Here is a 14,225-nt window from a genome sequence, read left to right on the forward strand (position 1 = left end):
TGTCTGCTGCCAGGTGCCTCAAATTTTTCTGAGCAGCCTTTGGTCCAAGCTTGGCCATCCTCTTCTGCAATGTCTCTGGTAAAATGTCATGCTGCAGAAAAGGGCATGGCTGAAAAGTACTAATTGTTTTCAAGTGAAAAAAAAATCACGATTACCTGTATGCCACACTTGGATTTTTCTTCATTTCCATTTCTACTTAGGACCCTTGTTTTCAGACAGCAGAAAGTGCTAATGCCTGCCCTAATGGGGGCAAGGGGGAAGTGCTTGTGGACACCTTGTTCTTCTGGTGTTTTGCCCCTTGTAGTTAAATGGGCGTGTGTTAGCACAGTTCCTGAAAAGCCTGATGGACAAATCCCGTTCAGTAACAGTGGCATGCACTCTCAGCTTCTGGGCTTGATTTTTTTATATTAAAAGTACTGTGGATGATAGCTACCACAAACTGAGCATGGCATTTCTAAGAAAAAATGGGCTGCTGATTTGCCTACATCTCTCATCCAAAGCCTTCAACTCCTATATTGTGAGACCTGTGACATATGAAAGATGGTAGAGAGTGAGATTAGAAGATGAATTATCATGTTGTCATGGTTTCCTTTTGAACCTCAAGGGACTTCAGAGCACAGGAAGATGCTGACTTGCACTGGATCAAACTGATAGTGAAAGTGTGGGTTTAGACACATACTTAAGAGTAGGCTGAATCACCTTCTGAAAGTGCCAGGCTCTGTCCATTAGACCTAGAATTAGCCTGAAGGACTGTCTTAAACTAGCTGTGTAACTCCAGAATAACTAAATTAATTCAGCTCTCAGTAACCTCAGTATGAATCAGTAGGTTTGAGTTGAAATCTTAAGGTTTGATTTTGTTTGCATCATCACCTTGTGGGTTCTTGGCAGAAATCCAGTTTTTCTTTCCTCTGGTCCACTTTAGGATTAGTGGCCCATTAGGTCCACTAATCTTGAGCAAGCCTTGCAATAGTAACTGCTAAAGACAGACGTTATCCTTAAATACTGAGAATATTGTAGGATAAGCTGAGTACCTGCTGATTTTTTGTACCTCTCAACTGATATTGCAGAAACTGCAGTCTAACCTTGGTGGGATGATGCTTGGTGTTGAACCATCACTTCCATCATTTCCAGAGGATGAAGGAAAGGATAGTCTCCTGCACAGCATGTCGCTACTGATGTATTTTTTGTTGTTTTCCTTAATGCTGCAGATGCAGCATAAAGGTGGTACTGTAATAATTCTATCTTGTTTACATGTTTGGTGCTTATTTAATATGGACTGCAAGAAGAATAAATATTTGATGTGTGTAAGTGAAATACAACTAGAATCAGTAGCTTCAAGAAAGTCCTTTCTTGGTTTCATGAAGGAGTGGTTAAAGTATGCATTATTCTAAATATCTCTTAAAAACAGCTTAAGAACCAAACTGATAAGATAAATTTTTAAAAATTCAATCTAATTCAATCTAAAGCCACAACTTTTCAACATTATCATGCATTTGAGTGTACTGGGCATAAGACATGAATCAAGATATATCTGTCAGATTTCTATTTCATTAGAGATTATTTTATGTTGCACTTACAATTTTTATTTCATTTGTGTAGGGCAGACATATCATGTAAGGATTCACAAGTCTCTACAAGACTGTTTGACAGGTTTCCACCTAATTTAAAAAATTTAAATTTGCAGTGGTCTGTTAATGGTAACTCATATTTCAGATGCACTCACCTGTTACAATGCACTGAATTTTCCTGTTTCCCAGTAGCTTGAACCATAGATGACTTATAATGTTTATTCTGCAAAACTCTGAAAGAATATTAGAGAAAGATTGGACAAAAGGAATAAAATGCAAAGAGGAACTACTTAGGGAGGGAAAGAGAAGAAAATAACTTTTTCATAATGAAAAATGTCTCATATTTTCTAGGTCAAAACTGCTACTATTGCTACAGAGAGGAATGGAAAACCAGAAAACAATTCCATGAACATTAATGCTTCCATTTATGATGAGATTCAGCAGGAAATGAAGAGAGCTAAGGTGTCCCAAGCACTGTTTGCGAAGGTTGCAGCAACCAAAAGCCAGGTAAAATTCCCAGGGCTCAAAGAGCTCCATGTCCTGTGTGATTGTTCTCCCAGATAACTTTCTATGTGAGTTAAAATGGATGTCTGGGTCAGTGTATCATCCCAGTACAACAACTCAGAGCTTCTTGCTGAGTCTGGAGGTAACCTCTGGTTCCCGAGGCAGGGTAGAGAAGCAGCTCCATGAGATCTCTCACTCCCTTTTCCCCACCAGCCAGACACCTTCCCTGTGTGCCCATGGATCATGGTGTGGCTCGGAAGGGATCAGGTTCATCAGTTCTTAGCTGGTGTGCATCTGGCAAAAGCTATGGTCAAGATCTGGGTATTGCTTCCAAAGTAATCTTGAGGCTTTGGTGTTTTGCAATTACATGTGCTGCAATAAGGAATGCTGGGGTGTTGGTTTTTTGCAAAAAAAAAATTATTTAGACATACCCACTGGTGAGAATGTGCATGAGAGGTGGGCTGTCAAAAAAAAAACAAAAAACAAAAACAAAAACAAAAACAAAACAAAACACCAGAAAAACCCAGAAAAAAGACCCCCCAAAAATAACAGTTGTACAAGTTATAGCTGAGAAAATATAATTTTGTGTAACACAATGTTTGCTTGGTTACGTGCTTGCATGCATATGTATATGTTGCATATTCAGTTTTTTAGCCTTTGTTTTGTGGTTTCCTATTCTGTTTTCTTTAACTGAAGATTTTCTGTCAAGTTTAGTGGCAAGAGAGAAATCAGCAAGCACTTGTTGGGTATGATTATCATAAATGACATGTCTTCTGAGAAGGATCACTGGAGTATGTGAATGAATTGATTTAAGTGAGACTGTACTCAAGAAGTAAAGGAAAAACATATAGAAAAATGAAAGACTGTGGTTATACAAATGCTTAAAATAAACCCAAAGGCACCAATGGTTGCAAAAGTTGAATTTTCATATTAGATTAAGTGTTAAATCCACTTAATCACTTATTCTTTACTTTTCTAAAATTACTTCATAGAAAAATTCAGCATCCTCCAGGGAATGCTAGTGAAGCTCAGTTAGACTGATGTTTCTTGGGCCACCAGCATTTTAGTGCTGGTTTTCATTTTAACAGGGCTTTAACTTTTGACTTCTGTGCCATTCACATTTTGGTGTTCACTTCATTGTACAGAAAGGATGTTGTATCTTAAGTTATATGGTGTAAGGAGCATTTAAAGGGATATTTTGGAAATGTTGTATCAAAATGATTAAACTCAAGCTGTGGACTGTAAAAATTATAGCTTTATAGGCCACATGCCTGCCTACCCTTCAATCACTGTCAAAGTGATAATTTCAACAATAATATGTTTCTTTTATTGTGGGATTCTAAACACCAAGTGCTGTTTAAACATTAAACTGAATTGTTTATGTTAGTGCTGTACTCAGTGTGTCATACATCAGGCCACTATAATCTCCCATGGAATGTAAAAATTCTGTCATGAATCATGGCTTGTATATCAGAAATTACTGTAATTTTGATTGGAAATTACAGAGCTCTTGAAATGTTTCTAATTATGATAGAATGTTACAGCAGCTTCCAACCTGTGTGCTCCTCAGATGTCTTTATTTTCATGTCAAAACTTGGGGTTAGAGAACTGTCTGTTTTTTGCACCTTCCCCTTTCCACTGCAGTCCTCTGTAAAGCTAAGGTATGAAGCCAACCTATCAGCCCTCATAATTTTGTTCCAATCTGATTTTTAGGATATTTTAGGATAGGATATTTATTAAAGTGCAAAGCCTTAACATTTCTAGGTGGGTAAGCTCTTCCAGTGCTGACAACCAAAATGAAGCCAGAAAGCTTCCAGAGGATGCAGTTCAGGATTATCTGAGCATTGGTATAAAATTTGGATTCTTGTACAAACTTTGCTACTAAGTACCAAAAACAACACCAAACACATAGTTCTTTTCCATTTTATTCTGGTGAACCCCTGTGTTCTCAGGGGTTATTTTTCTTCCCAATTTCAGTTATGTAATGTTAATTTATGTGTCTAGTAAGCTTTCAGGTCTGTAGTTAGCTAAAATGTCATTTGTACTAGAAGTGGCTTTGCAGAAGTAACTTCCTAGGTAGACTAGGCTGTGCTGGGTCTTCTCGAACTAGCTGACTGCTAGTAACCCAATTAGTGATCTTTGAACATGTAGCACTGCCACATATACTAAAGGAGGTACACGTATTGTAAAAGATTCTACATTGGAACTCTTCAGTGGTATAAGTAAACATTTCTTAGGGCAAAAAGTCTCCCTTGCACAAAAGGAGGCTTGTTCAAACATGTTCTCTAAAAGAGACTCTCTTGAGAGAAATCTCTTACTGATATTTTTTCAATTCAGAGGTATTGGTTCCATATTCAGAACTGGAAATCCTGAGACAACCCCACTTATAGTAAAAAGTCTGAAGGACACATATTAGAACATGATGTGTTGATTAGCATTTTTGTTTTTGAAAATTGCCAAAATTGAACATTGCTCTTTTATCTTATTTTAGATATAAAAACTTAATTAATTTCTGAGTGCAGTCTGAAGTTGTGGTATAAAATCATATGTGACCAAAACCAGCTCTGCGAGGGGGCAAAGGCGTAGAAGGCCTTGTCTTGTTTGTTTTGTTTTGTTTTTTTTTTTTTTGTTTTGTTTTTTTTTTTTTTTGTTTTGTTTTTTTTTTCTAAATAAACTTATTTGGGGCAACATTAGATTGGATGTCTAAGCAAGGTGGCTGGGCTTGCCTGAGCCAGGAGACTGCAGATAATGTTCTGCTGACTAGAGCACTTCATACAGAATTGTTACTAAATGATGTGCTACAGGAGCTTCTATTTGGGTAGCACCAAGGTAAAAAACAAGCATCTTCCCTTGCGCTGTGTTAATGCCCTTGGCAAGAGTGGAACTGGAAATCCTCAGATAATCACTTCATTACAGTGAAAAGTCTGGAGGAAACATATTAGAAAATAATGCGTTAACAATTTTATTTTTAAATCCTCCTGAGTTGTGGAGGACCAACCACATGTGGACCTGATGCTCAACAAAGCAGCTGGGTGCTGGAGCCTGCTGTGGCAGAGGTCATGGGGTCAGGCAGAGGTTGCAGCGCTGTTAGAGAGTTCATTTGCTGACTCAGGTGAGGGATGATTTGCCTGCTTGAAGTTTCACGGTACACTTTGCTGGCAGCTTGTTGGTGTTCCCAAAGGAAAGGGCCTATCTGGTACATGGGTTTGAATGGGTTTGGAGAGACAGCTAGGACATTCCTTCAAATGTTGAATTCTTTTCCCATACAGGAATGCATACATTCTGTATATTTTTAAGTTTCTATGTTTTTAAGGATCAAAATATTATCTACAGAATAATTCAAAATCTGTTAAATTCAAAATACATACTTCAAAAGTTAATATGATTATACTGAGGGGTAAGGAAGATATTACAATTCAAATTCCTGGAATACATAATTTCTTCGGGGAGTTTTAGAACTTTAATTAGCAAAGCACCTAATGTCCATGTTTAAAATCTTGTACTTTTATTGTACGTTGTCTTTCTAATAGGCCTGCATGGGTTTTTTGTTAGATTATGTTGAAAAGAAAGCTTTGCAAAAATGCACACAAAACGAAGACAGAAAGGTTTACCAAGTGTTTTGTCTCTTCTTACAGGTTGTTTATTCTTAATGGTAGAGTGGCAATGCCAACAGTATTATTTGCTAAAATTTAATCAGCACATCGGAATAACTCTAAGTTAAAAGAATCCACATATAAAATTTTGTGGCGTACATTACTTTTACAATTCCATTGTATTGGGTTTTTATTAAATTTGTAACCTGAAAGTCTGATTCAAGTATTATGGAAGCACATTCTTAATTTTGTTATTAAAAAAAAAAAGTTGATTTGTATAATGATCATTAAGGTATAGTGGTTCAGTAACTCTGCAGTGGTTACGATGTTCTCATGTGGGAGCCAGGGATGAGTTTTCCTTGATGGTGACAGATGCTGAAATCTAATTTTATTCCATAAAAACAGATAAACAAGCAAACAAAACCCCCATACCTAAGAGCCGTGAGAGATAAGGCAGGTAGAAACTTGCAGTGTTTCTGTATGTTTGCTATGTTTTGAGAAGTTAGATTTATGTTATGGCTTATCCTGAAAAGCTGTGGCTTGGATGTGCTAGTATGTAGCGGGTAAGAAAGCAATACTTTGCTGAAAATCAAGTTAAATTGCTACAGCTTTTTTAAATTTAGGAAATTGCAGTTTGCAAAAACTGCAGTAATATCAAGCTCCATACCTCTGAGAGTCCCACGCACTACAGATTAAGGCCACTAGCCTGCATTATTTGCCTAAAGAAGTTTAATTTTTAGTGAAATAAACGGGTGAAATCAGTACTCTTCTGCAGCATCAATCCTACCAATGGTTCTTTATGGCCTCATAGGTCCCAAATGCCCTCCCTTCTCACCAAATGAAAATGCCTGTATGTGGAGGGTGAGACACTTGATTCTCACAGGATCATGCTTTGATTTTAAAATAAATCTAATGGAGTACTACCCATACCTACAGAAACCTCATCTAATGATGTAGAGTTCTCACCTGTTACTTCTGAGCTGTGGTGTTGTGTTGCCCAGTTTCCTGTCCTTCCATCCCTGGCTTTTGCTTTGATTAGTAGTAGTTTCATGTACAAAATGTGGAAGTAAAATCATGGGTTTCAGACCATGCTGGAGACTCCATCCTGAGCAATCATGCAAGTGTTTCATGCAGTGGCTATTTAATTAGAAGCATTTGACTTTTTGTCTTTGTATGCACCTGGAGTTTTCACTTCCAGGAGGCTGCATGAGGAGATGTGACAGGTAGGCACTAGGCAGAGCATCTAGCGCTCATGAGTAGATGTGAAGGAGTTAAATGGGAAGGGAATGCTAAACACTGGCACTAAAAATGCTTTTGGCATGCAAATACCATGCTTTTCCTGACATAAATATTTTCAGAATAGGCCATTAGAGTTCAGGTATATAAAACCCTGCTTTTACTGGAAATTTTAATGTTGTAGTAAACCTAGAGATTTATAGTGAAAAATTGATGTCTGTTATCTCACTTTTATCTTTTTAACCAGCAGTTTTATAAATGCTATATCTTTGATCTGGCTTTTTCCATCTAGAGACTAAGCTATATACTCTAATAGGAAAGTCATTTTTAAACAGCTTCCCACACTGAACAAGCACGGTATTGTGGATCTGGCACAGAGATGTAACATGCCATTACCACAGATATAGAACAATCTATTCAACTATTTTCCAGCTGGAGGAAAAGAAACCTTTTTATCACCAAGAGTAACCCTCTGGTAACAATGTGGCTTTAGAAGGGGATCTTGAAATTTATTTCCAAAGCTGTTTCCTCAGGGCACTGCACCTCAGGCTGCCCAGAGGGGTGCAACCTGCAGGGCAGGAGGGGGCTCGGTCCTTGCCCATCACCCTGCTCTCGTCAAGTTCTCTCCTGCCTTTGTCTCCCTCCGAGCAGCTGAGTCACTTCCTGGGTTTAAATCTTGGCTTAAAAACCTCCTTCCCCCCACACCCCCCTAGCCTCAGTGTACAATGGATTCTCTGTGGAGCAGGGAGGGATGCTGCACAGGGAGACGCGAGGTGGAAACACAATGTACTCTGAGGTCTGCTGTTTCACAGATCCACCTGGAAATAAACCCCTCACCCCGGTGCAAAGGCGACATACAGTACTTAGAAAACATTAGCTGCAACAACATCTATTTTTATTATTTTGTAATGTTGTTTTCCTCCCCCCTCATTGCCTGGGGGTGATTGCTCTGGCAGTTGAAGAGGTGCCATGAGCAGCAGGAGTCAGGGTGGGATCGGGTGTCAGCAGGGATGCAAGAGGAAGAGTGTGAACTGAGAAAGCAAGATGGGCTTTTGCATGCGATCAAGAATTGCCCCATAAAGCGGCATGTCATTCAGTGAAACTGTGAAACTTGGCAGATAGAGCTGATTTGTTTCTTTCACAAAATATCGAGTTACAGAGTCATAGTGTGTTCTGTCTTGCCCAGGTCAGAGGAAAAAAAGATTTTCAGGTTTCTGGTAGGGAAAAAAAAAAAGAATGTTCCATGTCCTTCCTTTGCCCCATGTCCTAGTCTCAGAAATAAAGGTTAAAAGCTCAGGAAATTTCTGTTGCTTTTTTTAAAAAAAAATACTTCTCCGAAAGGCAGTAGAAAATTTAGTTTAGTTGGCTCTTGATCATGACAGTCCCAAGAAAGTGCTGGCATTGATCCTGACTATATACCACATTATTGGTATGGCTTTGCTGAAGTGGCTTGACTTCAGTGAGCCTTGGGTTCCCCCTAATAAAGAACAGACAGCAGCTTCATGAATCAACAAAGATGCACTGAAGAGAAACTACCTTAAAATCTTCAAGGTGGTTCACATCAGCATGTAATTGCCCATGTAAATCTATGTAGAGGAGGGAGGAAAAAGTCATTAAAACCTGAAATAAAAAATCAGAAATAAGAAAAAAGAAACAGGTACAGAGAATGCTTGATTGGTAAGAGGATTATATTGACCTCTTCAAACACCTCCTTGGAGCCAGGTAGCCCTTTCAACACATTAGGCAGAGGCTAGATTTGTTGACACACTGATGAAAAAGAGTGCTTCCTTGAGCATGCTTTACACGTGGGGTCAAATCGGCGGAGGCTGGAGGTTCCCAGCCAGACGGGTGGCAGCAGGAGCTGTTCAAATGCTGCCGTTTAAAGGACTGGTAGCAGCTTCGGGAGATGGAGTGTATTTGAGTCCTGAGGAGAGCTTCCCTGGAGGGATGCAGTGCACACCTGCCCTGCTCTGGCTGGGAGTTAATGCTTAACGCTCTCGCGGCCGCAGCCTGTGGCGCATCCCTGGGAGGCGCTGGGACCGCTGAGTGCCTGGCAGGATGCGGCCCGCAGGTGTCCAGAAACAGCAGAGTGGGGAGTTTTGGTTGGATGGTTTTTGTCTGGTGGAAAGAGCATAAATGAGTGAGAGAAGCTAGGAGAAGTACAAGTTTAAGTCATTAAATGTACAAATGAAAAAAGAGAGCCAAGAAGAGAAAGCTCTTTACAAAATACAAAATTATGTTAAAGCATCAAGACGGCACAACATAAGGAATGTTTGGTACATGTTATTGAAACTGAAAAATCAGAGTATGGAATGAATTATAATTTAGCATAATCCATAATTTTACAGTTTTCATTTTGAATTATTTATCTTATATGATTTGATTAAAGATAAAACTGGCTGACAAAATCTCTAACATCTCTGCATGTCTTAATGTCAAATGAAAAAACTCCCTATTATAACTTCACCATTTAAATTTTTTTATTTGTATTGTTTCTATATAGCTCCTTTTTATTTTTAAAGCATATTTCAGCTACTCATTGTGTACACGCAATTCCATAACCCATCAGGCTTCAGTGTTGCCTCAGTACCTCTGATTCAGTAAATCAGATCATAGGCAGCATGCTGTCATATAATAAGGTGTCTGATCCTTATTACCAGTTTGTTGATGCACAGACTCCTTCAAATTGACCATTGCAACACATGGTTTCCCCTGAAACTAGCTGTGATAATTAGCGTGGCTCTAATGAGACAGAATGTCACTGATCTTGTGCTGAACTGTCGAGTATCGACGCTACGGATGGGAACTGTCAAAGCTTGCCATCTGTGACAGAGCTTGGCATATTCCATTTGCAAGGTAGAGCATGCTCAATAGACTGTTTTTAAACAAATGGTCCATTTCTTGATTAGGGCTCTGTGTTCTGTTACTGTGGAAGACTTTATGTCATAGTTAAACTTCTTGGGGTTTTTCCCCCCTTTTTCTTCTCCTGGGGTAAGCTCATTAGGAAATGAAAACATTAATGATTCTCAAACCAGTCCTTTGATCTTCTGTTAGACTTTTGTGGAGAGGTGGGGAGGATCTGATCACATATTTATTCTTCTTCCTTCCATCAGTTATCTTAAGGTATTTCTTCTAGGGCTTGCGATCCCACAAGCCTTTTTTCTGATTTTTTAAGCATTGAGGGGTAGGGATGGCATAGTTTTGAAGCATAGAAGAACAAAAATTAAAAAGTCTCAGGTGATGTGCAGCAGGAGCATGTGCACCTGGGATGAAAGATTGGACTGGTCAGGAGAGTCAGGCACCCAGGCTCCTGGGACTGGCCCTGCAAAATGCCGTGAAAAAAGTCCAGCGCTGCTTATCATTCCAAAATATGCTTTGTTGCTTTTTATTTCCTCCTTCTCTGGCAGACCACACAGGGCTTGTTCTGAAGAACATTTTCACTAATCTGATCAGGCAGCCAAATACGCCGGGAAAACTGCTTTAATGATCCCACTAATTACCTCAAGTCAATATGAACTGTATTATTAGACTGAGGGAAAATATTCCATTAGGTCTCCCCCTTGGGAGTTTCTCCGCTTTGTGATGTCACCGAAGCCTTCGCCCTCTCGCTTGTAATTAATTTTATTTACACACGCAGGCACGCACAAGGTCACACCTGCACAACCGGAGCTGGCCAGGGAGCTAGTGGCACTCAGGCTTAATCAGATCTGTCATAATTACCATTCTGCATGTTTCTGACACACGCTGTGAAATATTTCAATTTAACTGCCGCTACCAGCACAACCAGATGTAGTGTGAGTGTGGCTGCATTGGAAATATTATTCCTCAGGATAAACTCTCTCCTCCTCCTTTTTCCTCCCACCCCCTCTCCCTTTTACAGCTAATGTGGCACAGAAGCTGATGTATCCTGTAAATCTTGAATGCAGTGCTAGATTGATAACAGCAGATTAGACAGTTTAACCACAAACAGCTTGTTCATTTTTCACAAATGAAAACCACATGTGGTGTAACTAAAATTTCAGGCTTTTTTCTTTTTTTTTTTTTCCCTCCTCTTTGGTTGTTGTTTCCTTTTGTTGGTGTGTGTGTGTGTGTGTGTTAGGGTCTGCCTTTAGCTACAAAGGGGTGAAATAAAAGAGTAAACATACAGGGGGAAGAGACACTGCTGTCTTTGGAGATTATTTATCTTTGACCTTTATTAAAAACCTCTGTTTTGGCAAAGAAATCAGATACTGCACAGGGGTTTGTCACTCACTCTGAGACTTTCTGATCTCTGGGGTTTATTCCCACTTATTAAAGAAGTCATCCTACTGTGCTGGTTTTCAAAATAACATGCCAGCAAACACCTCACTTTAAGAAGAGCTTCTAACCAAAAAATGTAGTCTTCACTGCTACCTAAATTTAGGAGAAATAAAATTTTCTGCCAAAGTTTTTCACCATGGATTTTTTTCTCCTTGCTAACCTTTCCCAGTACCTCTTCTATTGGGGAAAAGATTCCTTTTTAAAAAATAATCCTCAAAGTCTTTAGAAATTTTTGGAAATGGAAAATTGTTCTATTTTTAAATTAAAATATTCCCATATTTCTTTTGAAAACAGATAATGGAAAATTAAATATTCTCTTATGAAAACACTTTTGAGGAAATTAGAAATTTCTGTAAATTGTTTTGCCTTTTTTTCATAAATTCATTTTTTCAGGTAAATTGTTCATCTTTCCCATATTAAACAGCCATCAGTACTTGGTAAGCCTTTTTCTTTAAACCATCTACTCTTTAGTAGATCACAGTTGGCTAGTTTTCTACACAGAGAAAAAAATTAATGCTATTTTGATAGAAGGTTTTAATTATAAGACTCTAAAACAATTTTTGCAGCAAGAAAAAAAAAAAAAAAGTGTACAGAATGGAACTGAGCAGAATCTCCGAAAGATGTTCCAGGTATTGTCAGGCGGGAGGAATGGAGCAGTACATTGGATAGAAATTCATCAAGTCTAATCTGTAATAAGGCTTCCAGGGGAGGTTTAAAAAAAAAAGTAGCTTTAGTAAGAGGTTGTTTTATCCATTGGCAGTGATTTGTGATGCAGTGGCAATATTGAAAGTGCAAGAGTCAGGGAGCTAAGACTCAGTGTTTGAAGTCAGTCACAAGAAGGTGAACAGGACAGGTTTTGAAAGCCACTGAAGGTGCAGTTTGTAGCAAGAAATTTGGCAATTTAGATGGCCCTCCAGGCTGATACAAGCAAGGTTAAAGACCCTTGCTCATACCAGTTGGCCAGCAGCTACTGACTGCATTTCTGACTGCATTCCTAGTTTCCCAGAGCTGAGTTGGTCAATGCAGGTGTGCCATCAGTGTCCCTGACTGCATGGTAGTGCATCTCCATTAGTGACCCCTTCAGGATCCATGCAGGCCCCCAAAAAAAGTGAAAATTTTATTCTGGAGGAGTAGCCAAAGCCCTGGAAGTGCTGTGGCTGCAGATATCGGAAAAATAAGTCTGAAGTAAGATGAAGAGGAGGACAGGAAGGGTTCATATTGGATGAGACAATGCTGAAATGAACTGACAAGATTTTTGCAAAGATCTGGAAATACAGTACTCATTTCTCCAAAAAGCTATTAAAAAAATGTCATGCAGTTGGGAAGCACTGGATTGCCAAAAGAAGGAGGTATGGCACCCTCTGCCACCTTCTCTGAGTCTTTTATTTTTAGTTTTTCTCTCTTAGGTAGAGGTGTTCTGGTTCCTATACTCCAGATGTGTGAATCAGCTCTTCCCCAGGCAGCACCTGCTGTCTGCCTGACAAGAGGTGCTCTTTCTGGCAGGATGGATTTTCTTAATCTCTCTTCCTGCTTTCTATACCCTCACCTTCTCTTTTGTTTTTATCTCACCACCTTCTCTTATTCCTCTCAGTATGGCTCTTCTCTTAGTTCTCCTTCAACTTTTCCCACCCCTTCCTGTCCCTTAAATACCCTCACCACCCACTCTTGCTCCATCTGCCTCCTGTCCCCTGCCTGTTGGAATCCCACTCTAGGCACATCCCCACACACACCATGATTTTGCACACATATTCCTGTGTGTGTGTGGCACTGTGTGGGCACTCCATGCCCTTGGCCTTTGCTGGACTGGTCACCAGCACTGCTGGCTTTTAGGGTGAAGCGTTGTTCCTTTCTCTTTGTGATGACACAGATTTAGCCAGGAAAAGAGCTATGCCTACTCTTGATTTTTCAGGTTGCTTGTGCCTTCTGTAGCAGATCACCGATTCAGGAGGTTTTTGAAGATTGAGTATATCAGTGTTTTAACTATTAATAAAAAGGGAGAAAGTTTGTGTGAGCTGTATGAGAGTTAACTAGAGGCATAAAAGAAAACAAAGCTGTGGTGGCAGAGGCGAGGAGGAGGCTGAGGAGTTAGCGAGCAGCCTGTGGTTCCCGGCTGTGGGGGAAGCAGGGTACCAAGTAAACAGCACAAAACAAAAGCGAGCTCAACCCGTAACTAAACAGGAAATGACAGGGTAGAATTCCTGCCGAAAAGCCGAGAGCTGCTAAATACGTAACTGCAAAGAATAAAGGCATCTTGTGCAAGCACAAATATACACTAACGAGCCGAGAAGTATTTTGTTAAAGGAGTGACCAATTACAAATCAGGTGAAGGGCTGCTGGGCAAGGCAGGAGTAGGAAATAACAGATGTGTGTTTTCTCCCCTAAATTGTGTAATTCAAAACACATTACACCTTGAAAGAATGTTGCTGGATTTCTAGGTGCAAGGTGAGAAAGGAGATGATAATTTGTTCCAGATAAATTTTTATTTTGCTGTTCCAAATTTCTCATTGCATCCATTTTTTTTTTTTTTTAATTTTCTTCAAATTTAACCTTTAAGTCAAACTTCAGATTTTTGGTTATGCGTTAGCCTGAACTGTTGGCATCTATTGAATAGGCTGGAGCAGGCACGCAGCTAGCTAAGTGGGGAAATTTCCAATTTGCAAATATTTATCTAATTTCAAATCTGCCAGATTCTATCTGAAAGCACATTGTTATTCGGGGGCCATCTCATTTTTATTCCTGTGCAGTGTTGTGTTCTCTTACTTCATGATGGAATTTTAGAAGCATATAAATATAGCTTTCAGAATCCTTGTAAAGCAAAGATGTTTGGACTGAGAAGTCCTTAGCAGAATTCCCTGAAGCTTTGGACCCCAACTTAGCAAGAATGGCACACATATTATTTAATATCTGTGGGTTTACTCAGGTGACTGGTTATTTTGCTGAGCCTAGTGCTTAGCATCTTTAGTATCTATGAATTCAAGAGAAAGCTCTACTGATACAGGAAGTTTCTACTCTTTATGTAAGACCA

The 14,225-nt window shown here is 39.4% G+C and overlaps 1 protein-coding gene across 6 annotated transcripts in view; it reads left to right on the plus strand.

Annotated features, from left to right (window-relative positions):
* The window catches only part of SATB1 (SATB homeobox 1), a 91,854-nt gene that overhangs the window by 63,155 nt on the left and 14,474 nt on the right, over positions 1-14,225 (plus strand). For all 6 annotated transcript variants that reach the window (XM_021538125.3, XM_077787181.1, XM_077787207.1 and 3 more), the window contains exon 9: positions 1,920-2,075. In XM_021538125.3, coding sequence (XP_021393800.1) covers positions 1,920-2,075 — 156 coding nt within the window. The remainder of the gene's footprint in view (positions 1-1,919; positions 2,076-14,225) is intronic.

The sequence above is a fragment of the Lonchura striata genome, chromosome 1 (genome assembly GCF_046129695.1).
Source record: "Lonchura striata isolate bLonStr1 chromosome 1, bLonStr1.mat, whole genome shotgun sequence".
Taxonomy (NCBI): Eukaryota; Metazoa; Chordata; class Aves; order Passeriformes; family Estrildidae; genus Lonchura; species Lonchura striata.